At 44.0% G+C, this 15,449-nt stretch overlaps 1 protein-coding gene across 2 annotated transcripts in view; it reads right to left on the bottom strand.

Annotated features, from left to right (window-relative positions):
• Window positions 1–15,449, bottom strand: part of LOC310663709 (protein Lines homolog 1-like) — an 83,317-nt gene that overhangs the window by 11,044 nt on the left and 56,824 nt on the right. For both annotated transcript variants that reach the window (XM_083411954.1, XM_083411955.1), the window contains 6 exons: window positions 13,648–13,705; window positions 13,031–13,081; window positions 12,473–12,565; window positions 10,107–10,235; window positions 8,642–8,748; window positions 6,582–6,738 (listed from right to left, as the gene is read on the bottom strand). In XM_083411954.1, the coding sequence (XP_083268080.1) occupies window positions 6,582–6,738; window positions 8,642–8,748; window positions 10,107–10,235; window positions 12,473–12,565; window positions 13,031–13,081; window positions 13,648–13,705 (595 nt within the window). The remainder of the gene's footprint in view (window positions 1–6,581; window positions 6,739–8,641; window positions 8,749–10,106; window positions 10,236–12,472; window positions 12,566–13,030; window positions 13,082–13,647; window positions 13,706–15,449) is intronic.

Here is a 15,449-nt window from a genome sequence, read left to right as displayed (position 1 = left end):
TTGCAAATGATTACCATTGGCTTGGAGATTCTGTTAGGTGCCCCGGGACACCAGGGCGGAGCATGCATCCAGGGTGAGCATGCAGATGCCAGAGCTGGTGCTTACCTTGTCATCGCCAATTTTAGCCCAGGCTGGGATATGTGAGATAGGAAGCACCTGGAAAGGATAACTGACTATAAAATGACTGGTGACCAACATGTGAACAGCAGCTCCGAAGATGCTGAGTTTGCTCTGCTTTCATTTGTTGTCGCATTGGATCAGCTCCTGACCTGCTGCTTCACACACCGGAAAGCAAGATGGTGCGACGTACCGCAACTGTAGCAGCAAGGACTCTTCTGTCACAACTGGGGGGAACGGGACTCAAGAGTGAACTTGAAGGAGAAGACAATGTTTTAATACGGTAGCATACTTTACCACGTCTCTGGGGTTTTCTACAAAAGCGTCTGCCTTTAACCAGTGGAGAATGTTTATGGTAGAAAGAGAGGCAGATATTGGCTATGGCAGCCTAGATTCATAGAGTTGTAGAGCTGGAAGGAACCACAAGGGCCATCTGGTCCAACCCCTGCAGTGCAGGAATATGTTGCCCAATGTGGAGCTCCAACCCAAGACCCTGGGATTAAGAGTCTCACGCTCTACTGACACAGCTATCCCAACCTGAGGTTTTTAAGGCAGAGGTGTGGCCCAGGCTCAACAATGCTCTCCGCATTACTTGATACTTATGCAAAGACTGAGATAAAATCATCAAGAGTCTTTAGCTTCCATTAGCCCACATCCATCCGCCCCCAAATGGCATGATCATAGAGGTAAACCTGAAAACCTGTTTTCAAAAGGAGAACATGAAAAACAAGACAATCTCACCCTACTTTCTTAAAGAGCTCATTAGAGACAGCTCATAGTTCATGCTTTGCATGCATAAAGATTCCGGTTTAATCCTTGGCACCTTCAGGTGTGTGTGTGTGTGTGTGTGTGTGTGTGTGTGTGTTTGAGGACCAAAGGTGGGCAAGACTTCACCTTAAGCCAATGGTAGGGAACTTTTGTTCCTTCAAATGTTGTTGAACTCCAATTCCCATCAGCCAAGACAGCATGGCCAATTGTCAGGGATGATGGGAGCTGTAGTCCAAAAACATCTGGAGGGTGAAAGGTTCTCCTTGGTGCTGGCACCAAGACTTCTCCACAAGCGATTGCTGGATATTTTGCAGGATTCCCAGGCCCCCTGCTACATTTTTTTAGTTGACAGCTATTACAATAAACTGAATGGAACCAGTGTGGAAACATCTGCGGAAACATCTCGGATATGACACTGAGAGAAAAAAGTAGGGAGGAAAATCTTGAGCCAAAGAAGTGGTGGTGGTGAAAGATCTGTGGTTGGGGCAGAAACAACTACAGGCAGATTTGATGGCCAATACTAAGAAAAGCATTAGCATACAATCAGTTTGGCTGCGCTGGGATTTTCCATTATCCCTTCGCATCAAAGCTTCTCACAAGCTGTTAGCAACACTGTAATCATCCAGATCAAAATTACAGTGGTAGGAAACACCCTTGGTGAGGAGCCAACAAAAAATGCTGAAGCAACACCTAGCTAAGGTTCTTACTCAAAATGAGATTGCTGATTGGCTCAAAATATGGCAGTTTCTGAACCCTGAAGGCTTTGCAAGCAAGACAATACTAGCAAGCAAAAAAACAAACAAAATTGGGTGCAAGATATGGAGACATCCCAAGGAACATTTCACAAGGTTCACGTTAAATCTGCCCCACCCAGTGCATCAGTTTCAAATGTCAGTCCTGGGTGTTAGAGAAGGGGTAGCCGACATAGTGCCTTTCAGACATCCTAGACTACAACTACCATCATCCCTGACCAATAGCCATGCTGGAGTTTCAGCCCACAAGAACTGGAGGGCACCACATCGGCTACCACTGCATCAGAGGTTTAAGGCAGGTTTGGGATTCTGTTGGTGCACTATCCATCCCATTTCTAATGGTCTCTCTGCCCAGATTAGTAGGGTTGATCTCAGAGGTAGTGCTGAGGACCTCAAGGCTTTTGATCTTGGGGGACTTCCACATCCAGATCCGAGCTGCTTTCTCTAGAGCTCTGCCTTTGCTTTCCCATTAACAAGTTCCAAGAAAGCAGAGGAAATCCAGAATGAGTATCTGACTGGAAGCAATTCTGGGTTGGATAAGGGCAAAAAAGAAAGCCCTGATGCTTAAGTCAAAGAAGATAGAGGTACTGTTGGTCCAAAAGGCAGCTGATCTGGAAAGAGATTTGCAACCAGTTTTAAAGAGGGTTGCACATCCTCTCTAAAGTCAGTTAAGAACATAAGAAGAATGTGATTGATGAGGTACACACACAAAAATGCGCCACTTGCCCTGGGCGTCATTTGTCCCAATTTGGTCTGAGTGATTTGATTTTTTGGTTCCATAAACATAAAAACACCTCTAAACGGTGTACAAAAAACTGAAGCAACACAGACAAAAAATGCAGAGTTATATATAAAATTGTGACTTTTGTCACTAATATGTATAAATCAATATCAGTTCATTTTCCTTCTAACGCAACCTCCCTCTCAGCCTCTGGGGTCTCGCCCACGGTCCAAACAAACTCTCAGCTCACCCACACAAAAAGTCTCACAATGTTAAATGTTAATGTTCCTGGAAACAGCAGGCATCACCCTAGTCCAGGCATCCCCAAACTTGGCCCTCCAGCTGTTTTGGGACTACAATTCCCATCACCCCTGGCCACTGGTCCTGTTAGCTAGGGATGATGGGAGTTGTAGTCCCAAAACATCTGGAGGGCCGAGTTTGGGGATGCCTGCCCTCACTCTAGACTTGCTTTTTATGGGCAAGACCCAGGTGACTGGTTCTTTCTTAGGATGCTGGATAATCTAAGGGGCTGTTTTTGATCTCTGAAGCCCTAAAACATTTGGGACCGGGCTGTTTGAGGGATCACTTACATCTGTATGAACCCCTCCTTCCCAAGCCACTGGATTGGCTCTGCTCAAAGGAAGGAGGAGGAGCTAGGCTTTTGCTATCTCATGATCATCTATTCTGAAGTCACATCCACACAACATCCATTTAAAGCACTCTTATACCATTTTAAGTCCAGGAGAATCCTAGGAGCTGTTTGTTAATTGTAGGTTCATGAGATCAGATCCCTCAACAAAACACGGTTCTCAGAATTCTTTGGGAAGCCACGGCTGGCATATGAGTGATTTAACTGGATGCTGTGGGTATGGCACAACACACAGCCTGGCAATCTAATGCTTGCATAGGGTATAAGTCAAAAACTCAAAACCTACAGGCATTCTGCACATCTCAGACAACAGCAGTATCCTTTAATAGCCATGCTCTAAAAGTGCCCTGCCTTAATTTGCCTCAGTAGTATAGATGCATAGCCATCCTTTATACTCATTCATTCAGCTCTGGAAAGAAAGCAGTTAATCTCAGCGGATTCCCTTTGGCAAGATACTTTCCACCAGTACATCATTCCACATCCTCAATTCCCCACATGTTTTAAAGCTTGTCCCTAAAATATCCATCCTATGTTTAGACATTATGGCTCTGGACATGTTTCAGTGATGCTGGAAGCTTGAATCAAGAGGGCATTGTAACTACAAGAGGGAGTTGTATTAAAGAAACAAAATGTGCTTCTTAGCAACAGAAATCCTTGAACATCAAGATGGTAGCCCAAACCACACAAAACGGGGTTGGGAGTGGGGAGTGGATTCTATGTTACTATTCCCTAACCTAACCTAACCTAACCTAACCTAACAAAAGCTTTTCTTCAAAAACACAAATTCAGGAAATCCAACTGGTGACAAATTCAGGAAATCCAATTGGTGACCGGGCCCTTCGCAGGTGCATAGTACATTTCTGTATAAAAGTATTTCTATACCACAAATGACATTCTATATCACAAAATATTAGGGTGGTGTACAAAGTTAAAACATGACATGAACTGGCAGGATGAGAAGAAGAAGAAGAAGAAGAAGAAGAAGAAGAAGAAGAAGAAGAAGAAGAAGAAGGGAGGAGGAGAAATGGGATCCTGGCAAGGGGGTGGGGAAGGAAGTACTCACAGGGTGACAGAGGATGGCGAGGAGCTGGGGATCAATGTGCAGGAACCAGAGCATTGGGACCCATCACCAGAGCCAAAGGGGCCCCTTTCTCCTCTCTGAGGAGTAGGGAGAAGCAGGAGGAAAACTGAGACAGGCAAGAGCCCACAGCCCAGCTCACTAGCTAGCCAGGTGGGGCTTGCTAGCTCTGGGAAGAGGTGTGTGATTCCTCAGTAGGCTCAGAACAGGTGAGTGTCACATGCCTCACCAAGCCCAGATGTTGCAATCAGCATGCAAAGAACAAAAGGGAAACAAGAGCTGAGGGGTTGTGTCTGCTCAGCTGCCCATGTTGAAGGACCTCGACTTGGATGCTCTCTATGGGACTGTGCTTCGGGTTTGACTCTGGACTGTCTCCTGGACTTCAGACTTGGCTACTTGGATTAATCCTGGACTGTGTTTCCTGACCTTTGGAGTTTTCTTGTGTGAATTAGCCCCTGGTCTTTGAACTTTGAACTTGCCATGCTGACTTGCTGCCAGGTAGGCCAGGGGTTCAGGACAAAACACACACAGACACAAATACAGATAAACTAAAAACCGAACAGGGCTGTCTGCATAACAAAGGTTTCCAAGAGGTGTCTGAAAGTCAAAAGTGAGAATGCCTCTGCCAAATATATGCTGGAAGAGTATCTCATAGGCATGGGACTTGCAACACAAAATGACCAACATCCAGTGTAGGCCAATCGGGCCTCTGTAACATGTGTTAATACATCTGGAATGGATAATCTCGGTGATTGGGCTGGGATATAAGGGCTCAGACAGTCATTAAGGTATAGTTATTTTGAAGCCACAAAGCAGGCATTCTTAACCTGTGGTCCATGGACCATCAGGGCATCCATGAACAACACACACACACAAAAATTTCCCCAATGCAATAAACTTAGTGCTATGCCTTTATTTGCATTTTACTGGGGAAAGGGGCCCATAGCTTTCATCAGATTCTCAAAGAGGTCAACGACTCCCAAAATAGTTAAGAACCGCAGCCATAAAATGTTGCTTGTAGAACTGATGTTTCTACATGTAAATAACTAGAGATGAAGGAGGATATGCATCTACTTGCTGCTGAAAAGAGCGTGCCAGACAGCTGGAACATGGGGTGCTGTCATAATGAGTCCATGTCCTAGCTTTGTATTTGCCTAGATTACAAACTCGATTTGATTTCAGCCCTCTCCAGAGTTTCGTATGGGAAAGATGCCACGGACTGAATGTGGTATCTTTTTCTTGCAAACTATCTGCGGCAATATTGATCTATGGCCTCTCCCCTGAGAACATGGGAAGCTGTGTTATCCTGAGCTAGACCTGCACAGACTGGCAGCAGCTTTCTAGAGTTTCAGCCAAGAGTCTTTCCAAGTCCTGGGGGATGCTGGGGAATTGAACCAGGATGCTTTTGGGCTCTGCCACTGAGCTACAGGCGCTCCTCTTAAGGTTTTTGTGTAGTGATATGAAATACATGCTGCGATTTCATCACGCTACCAGTTTCCCTACCTTCAGAAGCAACAGCCAATGAAGTGAAATAGGGATCACCTTGTTCATTTTGCATGAATCAATGAAACAAGGAAGAGGAGGAGATGGAAAACTTTGGCAATGATCACACATTTCCTACAGCCAGTGGTACTGTCCCTGAGGTTACAAATCGGAATTGTCTTAATTCCTGCTGTTGATAAAAAATAAAATTTGCTTCCTGAATGAATACCACCCAAAAGTAACTAGACACAGAGACAAAATCTTGCTAAATCGAGGCCCACATCTAATTGGCATTCCCCTGAACCAGAAATATGTAGTTGCAGGAGTGGGGATGGCTGCAGAGAGATATGCACTTAAATATCTAGCATAGTGCCAACTTCTATAAACAGATGATCTCGTGACACGGCCTGCCAAGCAAGTTGCTTCTGAAATCTGCTTAACAGCTTTGGGGACACAAGCCGCCTTCACAGCCAACTTTGCAAACCCTTTGGAAAACAGATGGGAGGGAGAGCCTGTTGAAGTCATCCCAGATGGCAAAGGAAGGGCAGTATTATGACCACCACTGTACAGACAACTGCTGTTTTGATGCTCCATTTCTAAAATATTGTGTAAAACTACAAACACAAACATACAGGGGCCATACAGAGAGACATGGACATAGGAGCCAACACCTAGAAGCCAAGGTCCTTTCGACCCCCCCAATAAAATATTTGAGGGGGCTGGGCATTGCCATTCAGATGGTTTGGGAGAGCCCTGTCATGTGATCAGTTATGAGGGGTGGGACTTACCTGCCCCCCCCCCCCCCCCCGATATTTTATTCAAGTTGGTACCCCTGGTAATGGAGGGGTGCTTTCTGGATCCCAGACCTAAGTTTTCCTACCCTTGATGTAAATGATAGTTCTCAAAAAGCGAAGAGTTAAGAGAACTGGGAGTTTCCTAGTCTATCATTATCAAATGGACTTCTGCCCAAATCATACACTTACCCGGATGCTTTGGCTGAAGCTTAAGTCTTACCTTTATAAAGATGAATTTCTTCAGAATTCTGAAAACTAAGTAGCCCCAGTACAGATGCAGACCTTGCAGGATCAATAAAGGTACATTGTAGACGATATATGCTAGGGCGAATGTCTGTGTATAATATAGAGGGTAGATCATTGAGGATCGTAGAATCCTGAAATAGAAAAAGTATTGTGACAAAGTGTGCATGGGACCCTGGTGGATTTTAAGCAGTGTATGCCTTTACTAACATCCCCATGCCCTGCTTTGCTTGGGAATTCCACAAGACAAAGAGATCAGTGCCATTTTGATACCAGCAGTTGAAATCTGTGCAGCCTTGAAAGGGTCAATTTACCATCTTGATTCAAGATGGCACCAAATCATGTCCAAGCATGGTTGAAAACCTGGCCCTTCATCACAGGAATGAGGTTCAACTATGGTTCAAAAATGTCTGAAGACTAGCACTTGCAGAGGAAACAACTCATGGTGCAGCAGTATTGAAAGGAAAAGAGAGAAATCGGGTGTTTTCTAGGCCAATTGGTGGCCATTGATTACATGTGGACTGGAGAACATTATGTTGGCTGCATCAGTACTGATCTTGACTTCCTGGTTGCTTTTCCTTTGTCAAGACTATGTTGGTGTGTGCCCTATCTCTGTTGAGTGATAGAAACTATGATAAAAAACCGTGTTGAAGGGATACAAAACTAGATAGTAACCAAACATGGGTAAAGGACATACTATAGAATATGGATAATACTTACCTGACTTCTGGCAAGAGGGGGGGTATTGACATTTCCCCCCCTTTGTATGGATATTATTGTGCTCCTTTAATGTATATTATTGAAAAGTCAATAAAAATATAAATATTTGCAGGGGGAAGGATTGAGGAACCATCTGTTCAGCCTGTCGCCTTCATTTGAAATGCTGTCCAACTTTATCCAAATACAGATGAAATCCTACTCCTTGATCTCAGGAACCATCATGCAAAATTTGGTTGCAATATTGCAAGAGGTGTCCAAATGCACAGAGAAGAGAGACAAGCCACTTTCCAAAGAACATCATGGATCACTGTAATTGTGGTTGACTTTTATGCTGCCCTTAGGGCATCAAGGCAGTGTACAGTAGTTAAAAGTAAAATGCAGAACAAAACAAAAAGTCTATTAAAAAAAAAAAGGCAATGCTAAAATTAAGAACAGACTCACTTGAATGCTGACAGAGCACAAACACAGATGAGAGCCCAAATCAAAGGCAGCCAGGAAAGGTTTTCTATCCTAAAGCTCATCATGCTCCTCTCATACCAAACGGCAACACAAAGATCATGGACCATGTGTAGAAGCAAAGGCACATTGGTGCTCTGTGCCTTCCTTCTTCAAAAGGAAGCCCCCAAGCCTCATTATTTCAGAAATATAAAAGGATCAGAAAAAAAGGAAAGTAAAAAAAGAAATTTAAAATAAACTCTACAGAACTTGCCATATTCATTCAGTTTTTCAATTCAAATTGCTCCTGTTTGCTTGTTTTTCCACTTCTGTATATTTCTGTGAACCCCTCTACACCTGCAAGGAGGTCTCTTCCTCTCTTTATGGATGGTGCCATTCAGGCAGTATCATTCATTCATTCATTCATTCATTCAGGGCATTTTTAACCCGCCTTTCATCCATTGATCTCCATCCCTGATCTAAGGACCTAGGCAGGCTGATGCAGGACTAGGTGTTCCTTCTTGAATAACAAATGCCACTCACCCTTGAACACAGCCAATAGAGGGCACAATCAGTACTATAACAAAAGTTGAATTTTGTAATATTGGTGTCCAACTAATGCATCCCATCAGTGTAAGGATCTCCACTTGCGCAATTGAACTTTAGGCTCTGCTCCTCTCCTCTCCTCTCCCCACCCTCCCCAAATCTCCTCCAGATGGTTGAGGGAAGTGTAGAACACTTTTCAGGAGAGGCAGGGGAGTTCTATTGAGAAAGTGAAAATTCCCCTCTGGATAGGCCCATTATGTAGTGCTACATTGGATACAACCCTTTGTTTTACCCTGAACATGTGTTCACGTTGCTAGTCCATATGAAGCAACTCACCAAAAGGGGAATAAAATCATTCGCGTGATGAAGAATGCGATGGAGAAGACAACGAAGAAGAAACTGCAAGCTTTCTCCCAGCGAGCGTAGTTGAACATCTTTGCTGCCTGGAATGCAAACAAATCCATTAGGCAACATCCATAAATTTAAGAGATTCCCCTCTTTCAAATCTCCAGGATTATCAAACGGTTGCACATTGCGCTAGAACAGCCATGAGCTGGCCCTTCTTGGTATGGTTCTCTGTCTTGTATGAAGAGGATCCCTGGTTCAATCTTGGGGACGTCCAGGTAGAGTTGGGAATGTTCCCTGTCTGGAAGCCTGAAGAGCAGTTGCTGGTCAGTGCTGACAATATCGAGCCTGATAAATCAATAGCAACTTGCTTCCTACTTCCATAGGCTTTCATCTAATCTGCAGTCTGCCACTCCCAGTCCTTTCTAAGCCTCCCTGCGAGAGCTATCAAAGCATATCTCACTGCACTTCCGTCCCACCCCACTCATACTGACACCTCCGGCGCTCCATACTTCTGGCCCAGTGCAGATAGGGAGGGACCAATGGTGTAATTCTTCCTATGCCAGCATCTTCCCTGCAGTGCTCCTCTCCAATGCTGTTCAATAACAATATGAAGCTGCTGGAAGCGGTCATTAGGAGATATGGGGCATGGTATCATCAGTATGACACCCAGCTCTAACTCTCTGCTACATATGACTCAGGAGAAGCTCTGACTCTTTTAAAACAGTGCCTGGATGGATGAGGGCCAACAAGCTGAAACTGAATCCTGGTGAGATGGAGGCACTGTGAATGAGTGGTTCTTGGGTCTGGGAGTTGGGTAGTTCACCAGTTCTGGACAGGGTTGCACTCCCTCTGAAGGAACAGGAACATAGTTGGGGGGAGGAATATGCTTCCAGATCCATCCTGAAGTCCCTTCACAAGAAAGGGGATAAAACTCTCCCCCCCCCCAAATTATCGCCCTATTAGTTTTCTGGATGTTCCCTCCAAACTTTATGCTAGAAACCTAGCCAAGACACCTGCTAGGCTCCACAAAAAGAACATCTTACACGAGGAACAAGGGGGGTGTAGACTTAGAGCTGGCTATTGCACTACTGACCAATGCTTCACACAGTCTCACATCATTTGCAAATATACGAATCAAAACAAATGCAACCTCTTTGCTACCTCCATTGATCCATCTACCACTTTTGACTCAGCCAACCAAAATAGATTGAGGGAGAAGTTCTCAAATGCTTGTTATATAGACCTTTGAAAGTGCAAAATAATTTTGAAAGGAAAGCACTTTCATTTCCCAATGGGACATCAGCTGCCCTTCACGTAGAACTGGTTGACAATGACATAGGCCAAAATTGACTATCTTTGCTTGTCAAACCAAATGTCTGAATGAGCAAAACAAAGAACACAAACCCAGTATGATCTTATAAATAGAAGGCACTGGAAACCAAACAGCTTTTACCTCCAGCCAGAAATCCGCAGAGTCATGGATGAGCATGACCATCGTTCCTATGCGGACGTGATTGCTACACCAGGAGCCGAACATCAAGGCAAGGGCAGCAAAATGGTGAATCACATGGGCTTTAAAGTCCTGTTGGAGAAAAGAATAAATAATGACTCAAACCCTCTTCTTCAAACAAATTTAACAGAAATGTGTTTGTTACACCTGACATCATTGTCAGTGTCAGGAGTCAGCACTGATGTGCACCTCCTGAAACCCATGATCCACCAGGGGTGCCCTGCCAATCCCTTGCTGCTGCCTCCTATTCACTTGTCTTCCTTGTCTGAGCAAGAGGTGACAAAGAGTAGTAGCATCTGCATGGTTTATCTATCAGCTCTGGGGGATGCTACAGATTGAGCCCAGAGGGGAAGGCCAGTGAGTCAGAAGAAGCAACAGTGGCGGTGGCAAAAAGGGGACATTCAGGAAGGGAGCCAACTGAGAGCATCTTGACTGTCCCCAGCCTAAACACGGAATCTGAACTCAAGAAAACAGGGCTGGGTAGATGCACAGAAGCCAATGCGTTGGGTAAGTGCTTTGGTTGTATAAATAAAAAGGAGGCTGCCTGATTCTGTGCTCCTTCCAGAAACTCTGGCTCCTTTACATTTTGCAGGTGTAGCAAAGCCACATCAATATAGGGACCATTAGTACCATATTGAAGATGGACCATATTGCTTTGAAGCGCATCACTGCCACTATCCCCATTCTGTAGCTTGTGCAGATGCTTGGTTCAAGCAGAGAGCATATTGTATAGTGCAGGAGCATAGGATAAATTATTCAACTTTCAGCCACCAGATGCATATTGAAGGTGGAAGTTGATGCATCTTTCATAAAGGCAGAACTGTGCAAAAATTTACACATGGGCGATAGGTAAGGACCAATCAGTCTATTCACAGTATGTATCAATGTCACAAGGTCGTTCCATCCCATCCACATTATTCTGTACATCTTTAAAAAGAATGACATTTAAATACATATTTTATCACAAAATCATGCAGTTTATCACAATTATTCATTTCTAAATACCTTTCATCCTGATATATGTGATTTGGGGGGGGGGGCAATGTTGTGCAACATTTCTTGAGCTAATGTTGTGCTGAGACAACATTTTCCAAAGCTCATCCAGGAAGACCCACTGGGAGCTGTCCAGCGTCCTGATTAGCTTTTGCTTGATGAGACTCTGTTAATGGCTACTACTTCTCCATCAATCACCAAACCCCAACACAGTGTTGGATGCCTTCTGTCTCTTTTTCTGAGTGTATTCAGCAAGATGATTGTGGTGGGGCATAGCTTACCTGTGGCACAAGCCAACGCCAATGCTTGCAAGTGACAGTATTGGAGCAAGGCTATCTGAAAGTCAGTCCTGTTCACACCTCCACCGAAGCTGCTATATTTGAAGGGAATTTTATGTTCTGAAAGAAGTTGCCTTCTTTCACGAGGGAACATCTGAAGTATTAAATTACTCTTGGGACCTGGTAGCAGAATGTTTTTACAATGTTTTTAGCTGAAACTGTTTTTAGAAACTTTTTTTTAATATGAATTCTTATGGGTGTATTTGCCTCTGTAGGAAGAAGTCCCTGAAAGTATTCTGTAGGAGGAAGGGCTGAATTAAACTTATTATTAATAATAAATAGCATTACCACCCACAGTGATTATGTGGGAAAAACCTGCCCCTTTGAGAGTTTCTTACTTGTTGAACTCTAGGTCCTCTCTGATGCAGAGAACAACATAACCTTCAGTATGCCCTTCCCTTTCCTTCCTATAGTTTCATTTGTGTCCATTAATTGTTCCTCGGGGCCATCTTGGCTTGGAGTCTCCTAGCATTAACATATCAACACTGATACCCAGCATGTCTCTCAAAATGCCTTTGACGTGTGCATTTCACCCTATAGTGCCCTGGCTTCTCTGAGTTGCTATCATGAGCCCTTGCACTCTCAGCATCCAGTTCTCTCCCGGCACTAAACTAAGTACAGTCGTACCTTGGTTTTTGAACAGCTTAGTTCTCAAACATTTTGGCTCCCGAACGCCACAAACCCAGAAGTGAGTGTACTGGTTTGTGAACTATTTTTGGAAGCCGAACACCCAGTGGGGCTTCCGTGGCTTCTGATTGGCTGCAGGAGCTTCCTGCAGCCAATCAGAAGCCGCGCTTTGGTTTCCGAACGTTCTGGAAGTCGAAAGGACTTCCGTAATGGATTCTGTTCAACTTCCGAGGTACGGCTGTATAGCACTTATGGAACACTGCAGTGCAACGTTTTTCTTCTCCAATAAAAAATGCAGAAAATCATACAACATTTGTGGACAGTAAATTGTGAACCGTTATCACGACTTGCCTTCCTTTTGGTGTCAAATCCAAGAGTAAGCAACAGCGAACTATAGAAACTCATCTGGAGGATGTAGTACCAATACTGGGACGCCAGCAAAGACTGGAAAGAGAAAGAAGGTCCATTACTTCTTGAGTCAGACAGTCTGGGGGAGGGGAGAAAACACTGGTTTGGTGTTAGCACTGTGGCCAAGGAATAACAGAAGGATGCCAAAAAGAAGGGGAGCAGTTATGACCCTGGGATAGATTTTCCCTTCTTTGGGGGATGAGGCAAGGACTTTGCATGCAGTTCAATCCCCAGCACCTCCACATAGGGTTGGGAGAGATCCCTATCTGAAATCCTAAAGAGCCAGTCAGTGTACTGAGCTAGATCAACCAATAATCTGGCCTGGGAAAGGGCAGCTTCCTATGTTCTTATGCACTCTTCTCTTTTTGACTAGTGGGCATGCAAAACTCAACATGGGGTTTGCAGAAAGGTTACTCTGACCCCATTAAAGCGCTGTGGGACAACTTTTCAGAAAGAGGGGGCAATTAGAACTCTAAGAGAAGCAGCAGAAACAGCACTCACGTGGTATGGATAGTTGACCCAAACCTGCCAAAGATCATAAAGCCAGGGTTTCTAGGGGAAAACAAAACAAAACAGAATCAGGCAGATAATTACCCTTATTTTCCATGTTACAGAGTGAGCGCAGCACACTGGCTGAGCAACTGAGCTGGTTCAAATCTCACCTCTGCCACAAACTCACTAAGTGGCCTGAGGCAAGCCACTCTCACTCACCTGCCACTCACCGCCATTTGCAATATGAGGATGGTAATTCCAGCCTACCTTACAGGGTTCTTTTTACTATTAGCGGGAGAACCCACTTACAGATGTTCTGCAAAGTTCCAGCGTTGGGGGGCGGGGGAGAAACCCCTATACCACAACAAGCATATATCTGTATTGGACTAAGAGGAGGGCAGGATAATTCCCCTTATTCTTAATCAAATAAAATTTCATAAATCCCCATTTATAAGACTAGATTTGGGGTTATAATGACAAGCAACTGCTGAGAAATTGGGAATCTAGCCCTTATTTTGCAAAATTCTGGGCACATGGTAAATCTTGCTTTAGAGAAAGCAGGATCAGGCCTTAGTTTTGATGAAGATTTTATTAAAGGTTCACTTGTTATCTCCCATTTAACTTACATCATAGAGAAAAACAATTCCAGCAATACATGATGTCACGTAGAATATAAATCGCCAACTGCAAAAAAAGAAGGGAAAAAGGATTTAAGAACGCAGAAGTCACACATCTGGAGTAGACAAATTGCTGCCCAATTTTCTGTACATATTTTGGAGATCAAAAAGATCCCTTCTTTCCACCTCCCTCATTTCATCCTAACTCCTTCCTTTCATTTTCAAAGTTACCGTATTTTTCCGTATATAAGACGCTCCCTATTTTGGGGGACTCCAAATTAAGAAAACACCGCTCAGCACTACCTGTGTATAAGAGGAGCCCCAATTTTAAACCATTTTTTTGGGTAAAAAACCCCATGTCTTATACATGGAAAAATACGGTAAATTGTGGTTAGCTTTAACATTGTTTCTGATTAATGCTAGTATTGTAGTTAGCTGAAACTGGTTCAAAAATCCTACTTCTGATTATGATTGCAAAGTGCAGTTTTGATGGGCATCAGGGATGGGGGAGAGAACTGATTCAGTTCACATTTAAAGGCAAATCTAACAAACTTGCACTTTCTGAAACAACACAAGAACCGAAACACAGACATGCTTCAGAATTTTACACTTATCTTAGGGGAAATTGTGCATATACATGCATATAATTGCGGAAAATAACATACAAAATGCATTGTGTCAGGTCAAGTGGCTTGCAAAAATGTGTACATTAGACAAAACGTCATACACGAATGTGTTTGGTGGGTGAAAGGCACATTAAAATGCTGCTAAATTTAATGAGCTTTTTAAACAAACAAATAAACAAACAAACAAACAAAAAAACACAAATTGCTGCAGAAATATGGAGAACTGAAGTTAAGATTGGAAAAATGAGAAGCTAAGACAACTTAAAATCATCAAATATCATTCCTTAATGTTTGGTGAAAAATGCCAGTGCAGATATTTTTTTGTGATGGCATCCGTCTATCTCGGGAGACAATGGAGGAGTGTGCCTTTGGGGGTGCAGATATAACGCTAGCTAGAATCACACAGCCCAATGAAAGGAAGTGGAAGATTTGTAATGAAGTGGAAGAAGGAAGGAGTAGGTGAATATTGTTGGTAGACTGCAGATGTATGGCCACCCGTGAGACCACTGAGCCAACATCAAAGAAGGGAAAGCAAAACCTACATGAAAAGACTGATTCTATGCATTGTTGGCAAACTCATTTAAGGGAGAAAAAAGTCAACTCAAAAAGCAAACTCAACTTTCTTAGTTCAGGCCTTGTACAAAGCAGGAAGACATTCAACCAAACATACTGTCCTGGGCTGGCCAAGTCAGGACGATGCGCATGGAGGGCTTGCTGAGGACCTGGGGGAAAGCTCCAGTATGATGTGGGTGTCTCTGCCAGGATTGGGGAAGCCTGGCGGTGAAGATCTGGGATGGGGTAGGGGTCCCTCAACCTGCTCTCTCATCTCATCCCTCTCCGCAATGAGAGTCCTGCCTGCTTCTTCACAGGTCAGAGTCTGTCTCTGACACTTCCACAGTGCCTGCCACGCCACCCACCCCAACGCTGTCAGACACTGGGAGAAGCTCTGCCTTTGCTCCACCGGGCCTGGCTGCCTCTCAGAAGGCAGAGACACCTCCCCAGGCATCTAGATCTAAGAGATACCAAAGGCGAAAGGGATAGAGGGCTCCACCCACTGGGCATAGTGAGATATTCCAGAAACACTTGCTACATTAAGCTGTGTTGGTTCCTTTCCTCTTTATAGGATTAGCAAGGGCGTGACAGCATCTTTTGACCTTTAGGTGTATTCAGGATTAATTGTGTGAA

This window comes from Podarcis tiliguerta (assembly GCF_965153285.1).
Source record: "Podarcis tiliguerta genome assembly, chromosome: 14".
NCBI classification, from domain to species: Eukaryota; Metazoa; Chordata; class Lepidosauria; order Squamata; family Lacertidae; genus Podarcis; species Podarcis tiliguerta.
Note: the sequence above shows the minus strand (reverse complement) of the source record. Positions and strands in the feature narration are given on the sequence as shown.